The following is a 17075-nucleotide window of genomic DNA, read 5'->3' on the forward strand; positions in this document are numbered from 1 at the left end:
CATATGACGTATTTTAATAATGTTTATTGTTTATAGTTATCAATATTTTAATTTATTTAGTTAGTTTTATCAAAACCTAAATTTATCGTTTTGACCCAAATATATTCTATTATTAATTAGGTTTGGCCTATATTGATTATAATATGGATGTAATAAACTAACCTATAAACTAGGTATTTACGTTTTAATATTATTTCTCATAATTACTTGCAATCAAATTATAATAATCTTACTAGTTTCTTTTGTAAATTTATATAATATATAGGTAGGACAGGTGTATAAGTATTAAAATATATTATATATAAAAGGTTACTTCATTGTTTACAGTAAGTTAACCTATATATTTTTAATTAACAATGAATTATACACTATTATGCACGTGCCTTTTGTGGTTTACTGTAACAATTACTTGTTCACCTTTATTACAAAATCGGGAGATCAGAGAGGACAATAGTGAACAAATGTATCAAAATCAAGATATGGTACTGTATATTTAAATAAAAGATTGCTACCACTTATAATTTTTTCTTATTTAAATTTATAGATTAAATTTATGCAAAAATTTGGGTATTTGGTTCAAGATGGTCCCCAAGCATTAACTGCCAAAGATGAATTGAATACTGCTTTGAAATTAGTACAAAAGTTTGGTGGATTAGAACAGACAGGAATAATTGATGATGATACATTAAAGGTTTGTATATATATTGCGATGCATAAACTGAGTTGGATATTTTTAAATTTTAGAAACTTTTTGCTCGTTTTTTCGAAGTAATAATGATAAATATTTTACCCTTTACTAATCTTAGTATTATTGTTAAATCACTTATGAAGAATAATATCAAAAGTGAATACTGAAGGTACATTTACATTAATGAAAATAATTATAATTTAGGTAAAACACTTATAATTATAGTACAAGATTTGTATTTAACCAACATTAACTTTAAGTGTCTGCAGACATTTTTCTAGAGCCACATAGCCGTGAAATGGGTGGTCCCTAATTCTAACTTCAAGCAAACATTAAAAAATATTGTGGATTAACGCTCAACTATTTATTAAAATTACATTATTATTAACTTATTTAGAACCTTTAATGATATAGGGGTTTCAAAAGTATTTCATCCAGTAACTAAAAAATCTAAAAAAGTGTTCTAACCAGTTCTAAAAAAAATATATTTTAACTTTTAAGTTCAAATTTTGGCAAAAATTAAAAATTAAAATAAAGCATAACAATATTTTAGTTATTGTAATTTAAAAATATTATTCGTGCTTACTTGACATTAAGTACTTACCTAACCTATCCACTGTAGCTATTATTATTTGATATATTAGACGATTAGGGTATATTAGACAAAATGTATCAAACAACAATAAGATATACATAATACATTTATGGATATAAAAATGTGATTTGGACAGTTTAATATTTTCGGCCTCTGTAGGATATATATAATCAATGTGACTTTGCTGAAAACATTAGTGGATAATGGGCATATAAGCCTTTTGGCTTTTTCACGCAGGTAGGTAACAATGGTAAAAATAGAATCTTTAAGTCAAAGAAAAAAAAATTTGTGTTTGCTTATCTTGAAATAATTATTTTCCTGAAGTCTTTCTTTAAATTCTTATTATATCAGTATCAGATACAATACTACTTAATTTTGAAGATTGTCTTTTGTGATGTATATTTATTGTAGTGTTTACCCAAACAAAAATCATGAAAATCTAATGACGTGTAAAGCAGGGCTTAAAACCGTTACCGGTCTTATTTGCAGTATGGAAAGCGGATATCGGTAACCATGGGCGGATAGGCCAATTTTGGCCTACCGGGAAATTTTACAGAGGGGCCCCACACATGAAAAAAAAATTTCAAATCATTTCTATCGTAGGTAATTGCATTTTATTAAAGGGCCCCATTACCGAAGTACAAAGGGGGGCCCACCGGGAAATGTCCGGTTTCCCGGTAGGCCTATCCGCCCATGTCGGTAACCGATTAACATTTTTATAAAGTCGTATACCAAAAATCAATTATCAACATTTCTGAAAATCGTTCATTTAGGTTACCATTATAATGCGGAAAAGATTTTTTTGTTCCAATTACCAATCATTTATTGTTATTTCAGTTTATATTTTATTTGTAGAAAAATATTTACCTGTTATATTGAACTTATAAGTGTATGATATAATTATATATTATACACAATCACAATGTCAAAATATACGTACACCGGGTACACGCCATGCGCCAATACCTACGCCATGCGGGTAATACTAATATGTTTATGAATTTATGATGTATATTAAAAACAATATATTTATAACTGTGCTGATTAGTGATTATTTCATATTACTGGTATTCCCCTATTTGGCCGTTTCTCGTAATAGGTACAGTAATTCGTGGGGTTTCATCGATTCCGCCAGACCATTTTATACTTGGGTATAAGGCTTATCGATTCCGCCAGCATCGATTCCCCCAATGCAGATATAGTTTAAAAACGACCTATCGATTCCGCCAGGGAAAAAATAATTTTTTATTAATTTATATTAAAATTCAATATTGACTTATTTTGTAGATACCTATATTATTATTATTATACAATTTTATTTATTTAACTATATTTTATTATTTTATGTATATATTAATTCACATTGCATTAGTTTGGCATCCATCATACCATAAAAATATCATTGTATAACTTAAAACCATATTTGACTAATTTAATTGTATTATTATATATATGTATATATTGTATTGTATTAATTATTAAACTGATTATTAATTTTATTTTTAATATTTAAATTAATTATTGAATTATTTTTTAGATATATTATTATTATTATAACAGAAATAGGTTGACAGCAGCAGTTGCCAGGTCGAGGTAGAAATTGGTAGGTGGCGGAATCGATAGGTTGTTTTTAGACTACCTACCTGAACTGGCGGAGTCGATACTGGCGGAATCAATGCTAAATTGGCGGAATCGATAAGTCCCCGTAATTCGTAATTCGTAAAAGCATTTTGTCTATGTTGCGCGCGTGGGCCAGATAGAGAAAACAAATGGTGCGCTGACATCCTCTTAAGACAATTAAGAGTATATTCAGATTTACTTTATATAGATATATCTTGGTCCGTATTATAAACACATAAATAATTCGTAATTGATAAATGATAACAAAAAACATTTTGTGGAAAACGGTATTCAAACCGATTAAAACTTAAAATCGGTAAGCGGTTATTTACATATTTCATAAACCATTAAAAATCGGTAACCGGTAGCCACTACATTATTCTGGTGTAAGGTAACCAGATTACCTATAATTTTAGGAACGGTTTTAAGCCCTGGTGTAAAGCCGCACACTGATATCGCATTCTATCTTTGGAAATTGAAATTCAGTAAAATAATATACAATTTAATACACTCAATAGGTACTCATAAAGTAAAATTAACAGACACCAAGACAAGTAGACGCAGTTGTCCGCAATTGTACGCAAGTCCTCCTAAAATGTTTTCAAAAAATATTTTTTTTCTATAATATGGCCATGTAAGATTAAATATTTGATATTTCATTTGGTTGTTTTGTCGTAATGAAGACACCGTGACATTTATTCTAATACGTACAATTGTATACGTGCCTGCTGCGTAACTATATATAGTATAAATCCAAACATCGGTGGGACCTTTTTTTATTGTGATGGACAACGTTTTATTGAGGAGGTATTATAATTTAAGTTATTAAAATGTTTTAGTTAGTAAAGTCAAAACGTTGTGGTGTACCTGACATATCCCTAAAACAAAAGAACACCAAAAACAAAAGATTTGTAATACCTTCGGATGGTTGGAACAAACGAGCTATTACTTACTTGTAAGTATTCTAAACTAAGGATGTAATTGAGGGGCGATGGGAACCGCGATTGCCGCTATTGATGCTATATCTATTATTATTATTATTATTATTATTATTACTATATTAGAGTTTATTTTTGAATTTTTTTTTTTTTATTAAGAAAAAACAAAAACCCTCGGCAGCAAGGCCATTGGGATATATAATCTATATGTATAAGAATCTAACTTGATTTTGGAGACGAAGGAAACCGGTTTTGAACCCTCATAATAATAATAATAATAATAATTAACTAATTACCAATTATTTTCATATATTCACCGATAACGATGTCTGTTTCTTTATTTTATTTTATAATCGTTGTATTATTTGTATAGCCAAAAAATAGTCTTATGTTTTTAAATTAAATTATAAAAAAATAATTTCTTCCGGAGGAAGATCGGGCAGCTAGTATATTATAATAACGTTACTACATGTTATGTGTTAGAAAACAAAAACAAAAAACAAAAAAAAAAAAGACAAAAGAATAAAAAATGATTATTTAATGTGTATGGTTATTAGATAAGTTTGAGCAAACCAGACTGTTGAAGGAAGGCTATTATATTGGAGACTGGTAGGTTTATTTTTGAATTGCTTATATAATATATACATATAATTATAATATGTAGGTATAATATATATCTGTATACAAAATATACCGAATGCCGTACGTTTATCCTTAGGCGTGATGAATTCATTAATTGTAGGGGGGGGGGTTAGCCTTTTTTTCCTTGTGATATCGACAACGCTGCCGGGACTTCTTGAAAATTCTGAGGGGGCTTTACAGAATTCTGTTGAAGGGGTTATAGCCCTCTTAACCCGTTCATCCTACCACTACGCGTAAATCACGAACTATTTATATTTATTCTTATAAGATCTAGTGTGCTAATACTATAGCTTGTACAAGCCTATAGGTACTGACGCATTGTAAGTCCTTATAGTCTTTTTCAGACCCGAGGTTACGTAAATAAACTTCCGAAGTAAATATACATAGTTGTCAATAAATTATACCCGATATCACTTGATTAGTGATTGCGACCCTGGATCTGGTATATTTTATTTAAATGTATTACTCCATACTTCATTCTTAGTTGGGACTTAAAGAGGACGGCTGTACACTATTCAATATTAACTGATGTCTCTCTCTAACCAAGTACCAAATTTGCATTTAGTATAACCAACCTTGAGTTGTTAGCTTTAATTTTAGAGTTAATTTACAACCATACTTCAAGTTTAGAACATTATCTGCAATATGTTTCAATGTTTGTATATCGACTAATTTTACTATTTTTTTAATCAAACAATATATATTTAACAACTTTTAGATTTAATTCTTCTATAATCTCGATGTAACAAGTTTTATCAATATTGAATAATATATTTTATTCATTTATGAATATTTTATTTTTAATCTAGCATATCTAATTTTACCCCAAAATTATCACGTGACGGTATTACCAATGAAATTCAAAGAGCATTTACAAAGTGGAGCCGGTACAGTCGAATCACTTTTTCAGAAGTGTATAATGCTAATGCAGATATTTTGATTTCATTTGGTGTTTCCAATCATGGAGATCAGTAAGTGAGAAGTAGAGCCTACCTATTTATATACAGTTAACAAATAATGTATATTATTTAAAAGAAATACAAATGGAAAATTGTATGTAAGCACCTATACTCATTCTTTAAAAACTGAAAATCAAATAATTTGTTAGGTATCCATTTGATGGTCCTGGTAATGTCCTTGCACATGCATTTTATCCAACGGAACTAGGATATTTAGGCGGAGATATACATTTTGATGATAGTGAAGAATGGACATTAGGCAACTCTTACAATGGTATAGACTATATTAGTAATTAGTAAATTGTATCTCATTGACTTTTTTAAGTATAAAACTATTTTATAATAATTAACAACTTAGACAGATGTGTTATATTATAGGTGTTGATTTCTATTCTGTGGCTATTCATGAAATGGGCCACAGTTTAGGATTGGGACATTCGTCAGAACCTAATTCAATTATGAACCCCTATTACAAAGGTCCACAACCTCAAGATATTGGATATGACGATGTATTAGGAATGCATTCATTGTATAGTAAGTATACTTAAAAAATAATATTCGTATCTGTTTATTTATTGTGAGTGGAGCGATATGAATTGATTAATTTTTACAATGATTGTGTGATTTTTATTTTGTTAGATGTTAGATGTTAGATTTACAACTCGAGTATATTTTAGGTTGAAAAAGTGAATCTCGTTGGTGCATTCAGGTCAAAATTAAAAATTCCCAGTTGTTTTCAAAAACGCTGGGAAAATAAAAAAAAATGATGGAAAAACGTGAATATCTACTCATAATCGATTTTGGTTTTTGGTATAACTCTAAAAAGAATGACCATAAACATATGACATTTTCAGTGGATGTTTATATTAGCATTTTCTATACACCATGATATGTTCAAAATATTTGGATTCATGGTGAACTATTTATATGCTTAAGACGTTTTCCATTATTATTATTTTTTTTTTTAAACTAATGTCAATTGTAAAATGTTCGATAGATCAAAAAGCTTGATAATCCAATAGGTTTCTCGTAAGATTTATATACCGGTTAAAAAAAACGAAGAATATTCTCGTACAATGTAGGCACAATTTCCACAAGCCACATAAATTAATCGTATACCAGTGTGTTGACGCATTTCTTAATAATAATGGAAAATAAAAACTAAAAAAAAATTTTATAGCAAAAACATTTATTTATAGGTATAAATCTACATAGGTAATCCTTGTAATTAATTTTTTCACTTTAACACATCCTCTTTGACAACAAATTGGCTTTAGCGACTTCTCACCATATAACCACGGTACAACCGACCGTCGGGGATTCCACAGCGGTTGAAGTTATGAAACAAACTCGCAAAGTTGTCTTGATCACGCGGTCACACAAATTCAAAAAATGGGCATGGCTCGCACTCTGCACACACCTTAAACACAAGCAGCGCGGCACAAAAACAAAGTTAAACAGCTCATACGAGTGTCAGAAAAGTGAAAAACACACATCACACAGTGTAAAGCCGATGGCCGAACGGTAAGTGGGGCAAATCTTCCTTAATGGCCGCCAAAAACGGGGACGAACATTTCGGATGGGTGAACAGTGAACACGAGCAATGTAGAACGTGCACGGATTCAGACGGATTTTCCAGCGAATAAAGAGGGTGTCCAGCACTCAAGCTGAACACAAAAAAGCGACTGTAATTCGGAACTTAAAACAATAATGCCAACGGATGATTGCCAGCCGGACACATAAGCACAAACTAAAGAATATTAGGTAGTACAAAATATGAAACTGTAACTTTGAACGAAAGCGAAGAGGGGGCGTAAGACACGAGCACCAGTATATATACAGTATATAAGGAGTTTGTTATTCAAATGAATATGTTTGGAGGTCAGTAGGTGTCTTAGTTGGCGACTACGATCGCGGTTAAGCGTTAAACGTTTGAAGCGTATATGTGGAGCCCACGTCAGCCGGCGGTCTAGGGTTAGTCCGAGGTATTTCACATTTTGAGAGTAGGGTAGGGGTTGATTGTTGAGGAGTAATTGTGGACAGTCTCTGGGGCGTAATGTAAAGGTAAAGTGAAGCGATTTCGTTTGGTTCAATTTTAGGCCCCATTCTGCGTATTATGAGACTAATATAGATCAAGATGGGTTTGCATAAATGAGGCGACTACTTCTGGGTCAGCGTGGCATGCGAGTAGCGCTTTGTCGTCCGAAAAGTCGGCTACTATCGTGTTTTGAGTAGCGGGTTGATCCGCGGTGTTCTAAGTATTTTAAGTACAATTTTTAACATGACAACAATTAATTTGCAATTCATAATTTATACAATATTCAATTTGTATTGCAAGTTTTTCATAAAAGTAGTTCATACTTTAACCAAAACTTACCGATCGAATTAGAAAAATTGCAGGTATGAAAATTAATCTATCTAGGTATATTTTTGGTTATGGGTTATAGCTAATCTGGTAAGACGTATATGAATTTATGTCCTGAAAAACTTTTTAGACGATAGCTGAAAAAAAATTTTTACGTAATAATAATATGGGAAATGGGGGGCTTCAGCCCCACCCATGCGTACTTCGCTGACTGGAGATATCCTCGACATTTTTGAATTACTGTTTGTACATGGTCACACAGATAGGACAAAAATATAAATATAATTTTTTATCAAAGAAAAAAATGAATATTACCTATCTAATGTTTTAATTTGTATAATTTGCTTTTGGTAGGTGCCTACCTATTGAATGTTTATCTTATCTTGCAAGTATGAGTACAATTAAATTAAATCATGAAAACAAACAAAAGTTAAAAACAGATTATTTTTAAATTTAAACTTCAACTTGCTCTACTCTCACTTAATGTATTTTTAAACTAAACAAATTTATTCATGCGAAAATTATTGATAAGTTATTTTATTGGAAATTTGTAACATTTGCGCATTTCAACGGGATTAATGTATTACACGTTTACATTTTTCTCAGTGTGTATTTTTGTACTTACTCCTTTTTACCCCTTGAAAACCATATTTCAATAAATCAAAGGTCATATAACTGAAATATTTAGTGGTACCTCCAGTAAACACTGAATACATAATGATAATGGCAAAATAATATATTAATAATTATATATGTAAGTATATTATCTACAACTTGATCTGGATTAAGAGAGCTCTTAGATATGTTGAATAATTCTAATTCCAAGGGTGTCCATAATTGTTCTAAAATCATCATAATATATAATGTTAAATTAATCAATATAGTAGGTACATACATATTTCAGTTAGAATACAGTTTTATAGTGTATAATATGTATTAAATACCCGGCTTTTATTTTCTCTTTTCATAAATATTATCTCCCACTGGCTTATAAGAGTGAAATTACCATTGCGCTCTAGCAATGATATAAAGCTCTTTTGATCTTTTTCAGACTAGTATGTTTTTAATGTGGTTTTCATTTAAATTAATGTACGATTAGTAATGTAAAATATAATTTATATATGTTTAACAATAAATAAAATTATGTTTAACAATAAATAAAATATATTATAATACATTTTTTTTTTTTATTAATCAACCGACAAAGGACATTGGGTGTCGGCTGAAATATAATACATTTATAAAATTATGATATAAAAACGTGTGCCGTGGCGCATTGTGCCGCACTTAAGTGCGGTGTCTACACTCAGTTGCATACGTGCTCTGAGTGCAGTACACCTGCGGTCGGTGTTTCTAGCTCCCGTATGAGTGAGAGTGACGATGATTTTAGCAACAAAATCCTTTACCACACATACAATACGCTTTCCAAATCAACCGTTCCCTCAACAAACAGCTAATGGCCATAGTTGCCGAGCTTTAGTTCAATAAAAAAACGTTGAATGAAACGTGTGAAAATAATAATAATAATAATAATAAAAATAAATAATAATTTAATTTTAGTTTCTAGAACTTTGCCCGAAGATCATGTGCATTTTGTACCGAGTACTATTCAACCACAGCCGAGTGTACCTAACAAACCACATGTACATTGGTCCTTATTTAGCCATGAGACATGTACAGACGATAACATAGTAACGCTAGAATCAGTGACTACTTATAAGCCCGAAGTCTCAACTCGTAAAAATGATAACATAGATGAATGCAAAGGTAATTTCGATGCCATTTCATGTTTCCGTGGAGAAATTTTTGTGTTTAAAAACAGCGTAAGTTTACATTGCCTTTAATTTTATAACAGCTAGATAATAGAACAAAATAATATTGCTTATATAATGATTTAATAAATTAAGTAGAATTTACTCAGAATTAACTCTTGTTTATTGTATTTAATACACAGTAGTAAATTGTAATAATTGTGGTTATCCAGGAGTGGATCTAGGAATAAAAAAAAGGATAGGGCCTAGACTAAACCTACCTATTTAGCTATTTAAATAGTTAAACAAAATATTAATTATCTGCATTTTTCAATTTTGTCAAATTGGTATATTGGAAAGTAGATTATAAAAAGTCTGTTCAAGTAAGGCTTGAGGTGTTTTGTAAATCTTTAAAAAAAAGTTGCTTCTATGCCACATAGTTATTTGCATCACACTTCACTTTATGATTTTGTGAAAAAATACAAATGACTTCTATAAATAATTTTTTAACAGTTGGCTAAATCCAAATATCTACTGTGGACTAAAATAATATAATCGACGGCTATCACATCTAATTTACAATATGTGAATGAGTTTTTGAAATAATATTTAGACCTCAAATTAAGGTTTACACACAACACACCATCTCCGAAATATTTATAGAAGTGTACCTATGCGGCTATGCTAGGCTCTATTGCGGCACTGCAAACAACGAATTACTGATTAGCCGTTAGGACAATATCGACCGACTTCATTGTCATTAGTAAGTAGTAACTATAACTTATATGACATGGTACTATGGTAGTATTGGTTACCATAAAGTTAGACCGTCATTGAATTCAAATTTAACACAGTTATGCTATTGTCATAAGTCACTATATGTAGTAACTCCATTTTTTTTTATCAAAATCGAGATTTTGCAGGTGCTTTCCATACCTAATAAAAATTACTGGTTTTCTCATTAAATTCACGGTATATAATATTACAACACATTATATATATGATATAAGGTTGCATATCGACACAATTCATATTTTTATTTAATTTTAACATTGGTCCCAAAACAGAAAAAATATGTTTAATATATTCTGTGCAATATATCTGGTAATTTGATAAGGACTAAGAAATAATATTAATATACCTACAGGCCGTAGGCTACAGCTACTTTAACATTTTCGTCCTCCGATTCATTTAAATCAATATGGGATGAGTCCCACAAAAAACCTATGGTAATTTATGAAGAAACTTTTTCTTATGCTCAAGCTCAATAGTTTATTTGTATAAAGTATAGTTATACATCGTCTTTTTAATGTTTAAAAATTATTATTTTTACTCTACTGACTAATTTTGGGTCAAAAACTGTTTTCTTCTTTGTTGAAAAACTACGTTTTTGGAGTTACTAATTACTACGACAACTAGCTTATGACTCTTAAAGCTCTTTTATAAATAATGAAATAAACTGTTACTAGTTTACTGCCTATAGGAATATTTTAGGTATTTTTAATTTCTGCAAGCACAACTTCGGAGGAAATGTTACTAATTTTTATGTCGCAATTAAAAATGTGACTTCAAATTCTTACCAAACATTCATATTAATATTTCCTAATCATCTTGTAATTTTCCGAATATTTTGTGCAAGGTTAGCACCATTACCTAATTATTCATATTTTACTATATATTATATAATCTATATCTATTTTATATGAACTATATGAATAAGTAATTAATAATTAAAATGTTTTTCATAACATTAAGTTATTATGGAGATTAAACAACCCAGGATCCATACTACCGCGTTATCCGGTACAACTACTCAGGTTCTTTCAAGTATTGGCAGATTCCAATCAGGCTATTGTCAAAATTGATGCAGCATACGAAAGACCGGACTCTAATATTGTTTTGTTTAATGGTAGGTAAAGATTAAGTATCATTAAATTCCCGAAGGACAAAGAGGCTCTATTTCAATTAGTAATATTATAGTGAGGCTTTGTATATTCTTCACAGTGACACAGTGGAGTATTTACGGGAAGTAGATTTGGGTGTCGTATCCCCCGCATCAAATTTTATTTTTAAACTGGCAAACCAGATTTATGTAGGTAGTAGGTAGTATAATATATATAAAAAATACAATAAAAACCGAATCCACTATGCTCTTCACATAATTATAAAAGAAGTAATACATAAAGTATAAACCCTATTTATAATAATCAGTAATCACGCTATTGCAGTATTGCACTAATGTATTGACATTATATTAAATTGTATTGTGGTACAAATAATAAATGTTTCAATCCCCCCAACCCACAATCATGACCAAATTAGGCATCGTCAGTCGTCGCCACTGATTGGGTTTATTGGACCCTATTAGCATCCCATTTCTCAACCAGTCCACCAGAGGACAAGCATTCTATGTCCAACGTGTGAACATGAACATTAGAGTACTTTAATCATTAGAGTCAAATGTTCATGGTCCAACATTTATTTCCTACAAAATGCTCAACATCCTTATTGGTTTTTATGGTAGGTATCCGTATCTTCCCAGGGTTTTCTTGGTCTTCTCAAACAGACAAGCAGCTACAGATGCCTGACGGTTTAGCTCTACCCATTTTAGTTCTCTTAGTTTTTTGTAGTCTTCAGAATCAGCCCACCCGAATACAATGAAAAATCAGAAGACAAAAATTTGAACTAATGGCCTGTCAACTAACTTCAAAAAAAATTTCAAACAAACTCACCTAGGAATGATGTTCTATGACAATATTATGTACTAATTATGACCTTTGTATTATTCTTGTTTAAAATTAGATGAACAAAATTGTATGTGTTAATTATTTTATATTAATACCTTTTAAAATATTTTAGGTAATAGTTATTATGTATTCAATGGAAATCATTTGATAGAAAATAGTCCAAGATCTATCATGGATTATGGATTTCCACATTTTGTTAATAAAGTTGATGCAGTTATGATATATGGATTACCACCAATAACTTATCTTTTTAGGTACCTACATGATCAAGTATAAATTTATCTTTAGTATAAATTCATCTCATTTAAAATTGATGTTTTCTATGTTATTACTGAGCAACCATAAAAAACATGTTTTCCAAATAATAGGAAATTTGATTGTTTACAAAAATGTTATGAATATGGTTATTAATGTAAGTATTAAGTTGTAAATAATTTTCTCAACATTTTTTCAAATTACATAAACATTGTATTAGTTTGTTATATATTATACAAAAATGTATTATTATGTTATATATTATATAAAAATGTACTTTTTTTAAAGTTTAAAAACCAATATTAATATAGATATTTATGTAGAAAAACAATTTGAGTAGGAAGGTAAAGGTAACAATAATCATAGGGCAACATTCTTAAATTATTATTTTAATATTATATTAAATTTATTTTTTAAGCGGAGAATACTTTTGGTCGTATGATGATCAACAAAAATTGTTACTACAAAGGCATAGATCAATTAAAGAACATTTCAAAGGTGTAAAAACTCCCATAGACGATGTTCTTACGTGGAAATCTGGTAAATATTTTAATATATTATTTATTTTATGGTCCACTACTCACAAGAATACTAGGTCCTTGAAATATATAATATAGTCATATATTTTTTTTTAAATTTTCAATGTTAATATTATTACCAGCGCAATCTCTTAAAAGATGGCATTAGCAATTTCAATACCATGAAATATTATAATATGTAGAAAGCGGTAACATTTAAACCACAGGAAATCATGTTTGTGACTGATCAAACAACAATCACAGCCCGGTTGAAAATTTGAAAGGAAATAAATTGTAATATGAAAATTAGTCTTGAAAATAAGTAATTGACAATAATGTTCAAATGTTGAATATCAAACGAGTGGTTTAGGTTTACTCTATACAGCTGCTGCTGCTGCTTCTATGTCAGAGTGGATAGAATAACAGATGGCAAACTGAAACCTTGCTTGATAATTCTACCATTAGAGTATTTTGCTGAAAAATTTGATTGCTTTTTTTTAACCAAAAATTAATTTATTACCCTGTTTAACAACTAAAATGCTATACAATTTGGAAAAATTGACTTTTATTTTCATTTAAAATTTGAATCCGTGAAAATTCTTTTTTTTACTTATTTTTCTGAATGAAACTGAAGTGATTAGTGAAGACAATTTCTAGTACATATGATATGAACGTCAGTATATTACTCATATAATTTTTCAATACAAACATAGGCAATACTATGGGTCAGACAAGTCAAGCCATGACCTGACTTAACTAATATTAACTGTTTAACATACTGAGTTAATAGAATTCCAGATTAAAATCAAAAACTTATTATGTAGGTAATAATAATTTTTTTTTCATGTTTATTTTTATTGGTCTGTCCTAATAAAATGTTCTAGATTTGCTTATGAATATACATATAAGTGGATAACTATTTATAAATTGAGACATAGTATATTATCATAATGGTCACAAAAAATTATCTGACTTCCATACTTAAATATAATATATAACATATACATAATATTATGTACCCAATTATTTATTTGAACAATACAATTTTTAGATTAATAAGTTTCATACTATGACATAATACAAATTATTTTTTTAGGAGAAACATATTTCTTTACTGGAAATCAGTTTTGGAAATTTAATCATTATCACAATAAGACGGAAGAAGGATATCCAAAAAATGCTGCAGAATTTTTACTTGGATGTAATTCTTAATTATTATGAATATTACAACTAATTTACAAAAAAAAAAAAAAATAAATTGTACAGATTAATTTAAAGGACAATTGTTTAAAAAATAAGTTAACTATCATTGTGTACTTTAATTTAATAACTTAGAACTATTTATTATTATTAGGTAGGTACATATATGTAAATAATTTAACTAATTTGAGTCGAGCGTTAATGGAATTAAATATTAATGAAGTTACTAAAAATGAAATTGAATGAACTTGGACATACAAATTTAAATTTGATTACATACTATAACATAATGCATTGTTATTAATCTTACTTATACATTTATTTTAAAATGTCACTGTGTTATTATTGTTGGAGTATCAATGTATATATAATTAATTATATGTATAGTGGTATGTATACTGCACTAACCAGACTCAGCGAGTAACGAGTTGAACTTAGTAGGCCACGTCAAATTTGGGCCGGGTTAGTAGTATATTATATATTATAGTCAAAAATATTTAAACTATGAACAATGAAATATGAATAATAATAAATATTATGCCTTATTGAAAATTGGGTCATTAACCTTTTTAGGGCCAATGAAAATCCTAACTCGTCGGGGGATATCATGGCTTAAATATACAAGGTTATTGCAATAGTACCCCCACTATATCATTTTATCACGTTAAGGAATTAAAATGGCAGCGTAAGGGGACGACGTATACTGGCTACATTATATTATATGCTATGATATGTACCGTACCCTTACGCTGCCATTTTATTTTTATTTGATAACAATTTGGCTATGTGCAATAACCTTGTATATTTAAGCCATGGGGGATATCTGGCCTATCAAGCTCTGTCACTAACATTTTTTTTTTTGTGGTATGAAATAAAAATTACCAAATTTGTTTTTAAAATCTATACCTAAAATGTTATGAGAAAAAATATAATATTTATGAAAATAAGCTTCAATATTATATCTGTTAAAAATAATGAAATTTCTATATGGCTGTTTTATAAAATATAAAGAAATATGGACTCAAACTTAGTATTTAATTTCACTACTATCAAAGAATATCCTTTAACCACCACAGAAAAACAGGGTATGCAATAAATTTTAACCCTAATTATATTTGAATATAAATATAAAAATGTCTTTGTTACTATCCTTTCCTCCCAATTATATGGGGTCAGCCACTCTTTTCTTACAACTCCACAGGGCTTTGCCTCCTATTCCTTCTTTACCCACACCACCAATTTTCATTTCATTCTCTATTCTATCTATTGATCTTTTCTTCGGTATCACTTTCCTTGTCTTTCTTTCAACATTAATATCTATAATCACTCTTACTGCATCTTAGTTACCTCTTCTCATAAGATGACCATCTCAGACTTTTTTCCCTGATTTAGTGCCACACCTACACTATTCCTAATGGACTGATTTCTAGTTATATCTTCCCTAGTCACTTAACACATCTCATCTTTGGTATACTCGAATTTCTGTTTCGTTTTGGTGTCTATTATTACATCATTACTGTGGCATCTTCGTTTATTAACTATCCTAGTCCCTAGATAAGCATATTATGAACCATTATAAGTTTTATTTTTATCAGAAAAATATATTAATGCTTCTAATACAAAAAGATAATATATTATATATTATAGAGTTAAACCGTATTCATCCATTGCTGCAGGACAACTTATCCAACATAAATTATTTATAATTATAATATATGAACTTTATTCAAGGATATTGAAAAGTAATTAACAATATTCATTAGTGTTTAAGTAATCAATAAATCAAATGCAATCGCATATTAATAGAAGCATGTATTTTATATTGTTATCATACAAGAAAATTGAGAATTATATGAAATTAGGTATTACAAAAGATTTATAACAATATAATTAAAATCTAATGATATTTTAAATGGGAAAATGTATACATATTATTAAGGTACCTAATTCTGATTTGTGATATAGTTTATAATTTGTATAAACTGATTAAAAATTATTCTAAATATATATATATTTAAAGTATATTTTTCCTCTATTTTAATTAAGTAATAATAAGTATACTTAGGTATAGGTATACTAAAATAATAAAACATTAACATTTTTAACATATAATTAATAATACAAATATTTAAATGACTAGAGATTTATATTGAAAATAAAGTTGTAGCTTATACTCCACTGTAAATATATTAAGAACACCTTCAATGAAAACTAGATTAATTTATCGGGGGTAGTTGTTAACACAATTAAATAGTTCAATAACATAAAGGCAGGAGATTACAAGAGCTAAATAAAAATGTGAACAACAATTATCTGGAGAAATATTTGATAATATCAAATATTTTTAATCGTCATCGTCGTCGTCATCTGATGGAACGAACAATTCATTTTCTTCTAGAAAATTAGCCATGTATTTACTTATGGTGGCCCCAATTAATAAACCTGGCACAACCGTGAAAATTATACCCACTAGACCAAACGGAATTTTTTGTGGTTCAGGCAATAATGCTCCAGTAGATGATGTGGTGGCTGTACGTACATAATATGGTCGCATAATTCTTGCCATTTTCAAGAAACTTGATATCTTAGTTTTCATTTTTATTATTAGTATAACAAAAGAAACAATGAATACGTGAAACGTTTATTAATTTAATAAATGTTCAGAATAATACCAGATAAGTACTTCAAAAATTTAAATTGACAAATCGTCAATTGACCCGCGATCGTGTTATTACTCATTATCAACTAAATTTTTAAGGTGGTCCATACTCCAAAGTCAATATAATATGATCTAAGC

At 29.1% G+C, this 17075-nt stretch overlaps 2 protein-coding genes across 3 annotated transcripts; one reads left to right on the plus strand and one right to left on the minus strand.

Annotated features, from left to right (window-relative positions):
• Positions 1-91: 91 nt before the first annotated feature.
• Positions 92-14343, plus strand: LOC111029378 (matrix metalloproteinase-2-like). Of its 2 annotated transcripts, XM_022308354.1 has the most exons (11): positions 95-482; positions 545-691; positions 3743-3858; positions 5293-5454; positions 5592-5716; positions 5821-5976; positions 9368-9630; positions 11314-11467; positions 12418-12559; positions 12979-13100; positions 14175-14343. In XM_022308354.1, the coding sequence occupies exons 1-11, from the start codon at positions 357-359 to the stop codon at positions 14288-14290; spliced, it is 1629 nt and encodes a 542-aa protein (XP_022164046.1). In that variant the 5' UTR covers positions 95-356; the 3' UTR covers positions 14291-14343. The 2 variants fall into 2 exon arrangements, 1 of the variants encoding a protein (XP_022164046.1); XR_002604007.1 differs by lacking the exon at positions 14175-14343 and having other exon boundaries at positions 92-482; positions 12418-12717; positions 12979-13064.
• A 2259-nt stretch (positions 14344-16602) lies between these two features.
• Positions 16603-17044, minus strand: LOC111029365 (essential MCU regulator, mitochondrial). Its single transcript, XM_022308334.1, has one exon. The coding sequence runs from the start codon at positions 16872-16874 to the stop codon at positions 16623-16625; it is 252 nt and encodes an 83-aa protein (XP_022164026.1). The 5' UTR covers positions 16875-17044; the 3' UTR covers positions 16603-16622.
• Positions 17045-17075: the final 31 nt, after the last annotated feature.

Source organism: Myzus persicae, unplaced genomic scaffold (genome assembly GCF_001856785.1).
Source record: "Myzus persicae strain clone G006 unplaced genomic scaffold, MPER_G0061.0, whole genome shotgun sequence".
NCBI lineage: Eukaryota > Metazoa > Arthropoda > Insecta > Hemiptera > Aphididae > Myzus > Myzus persicae.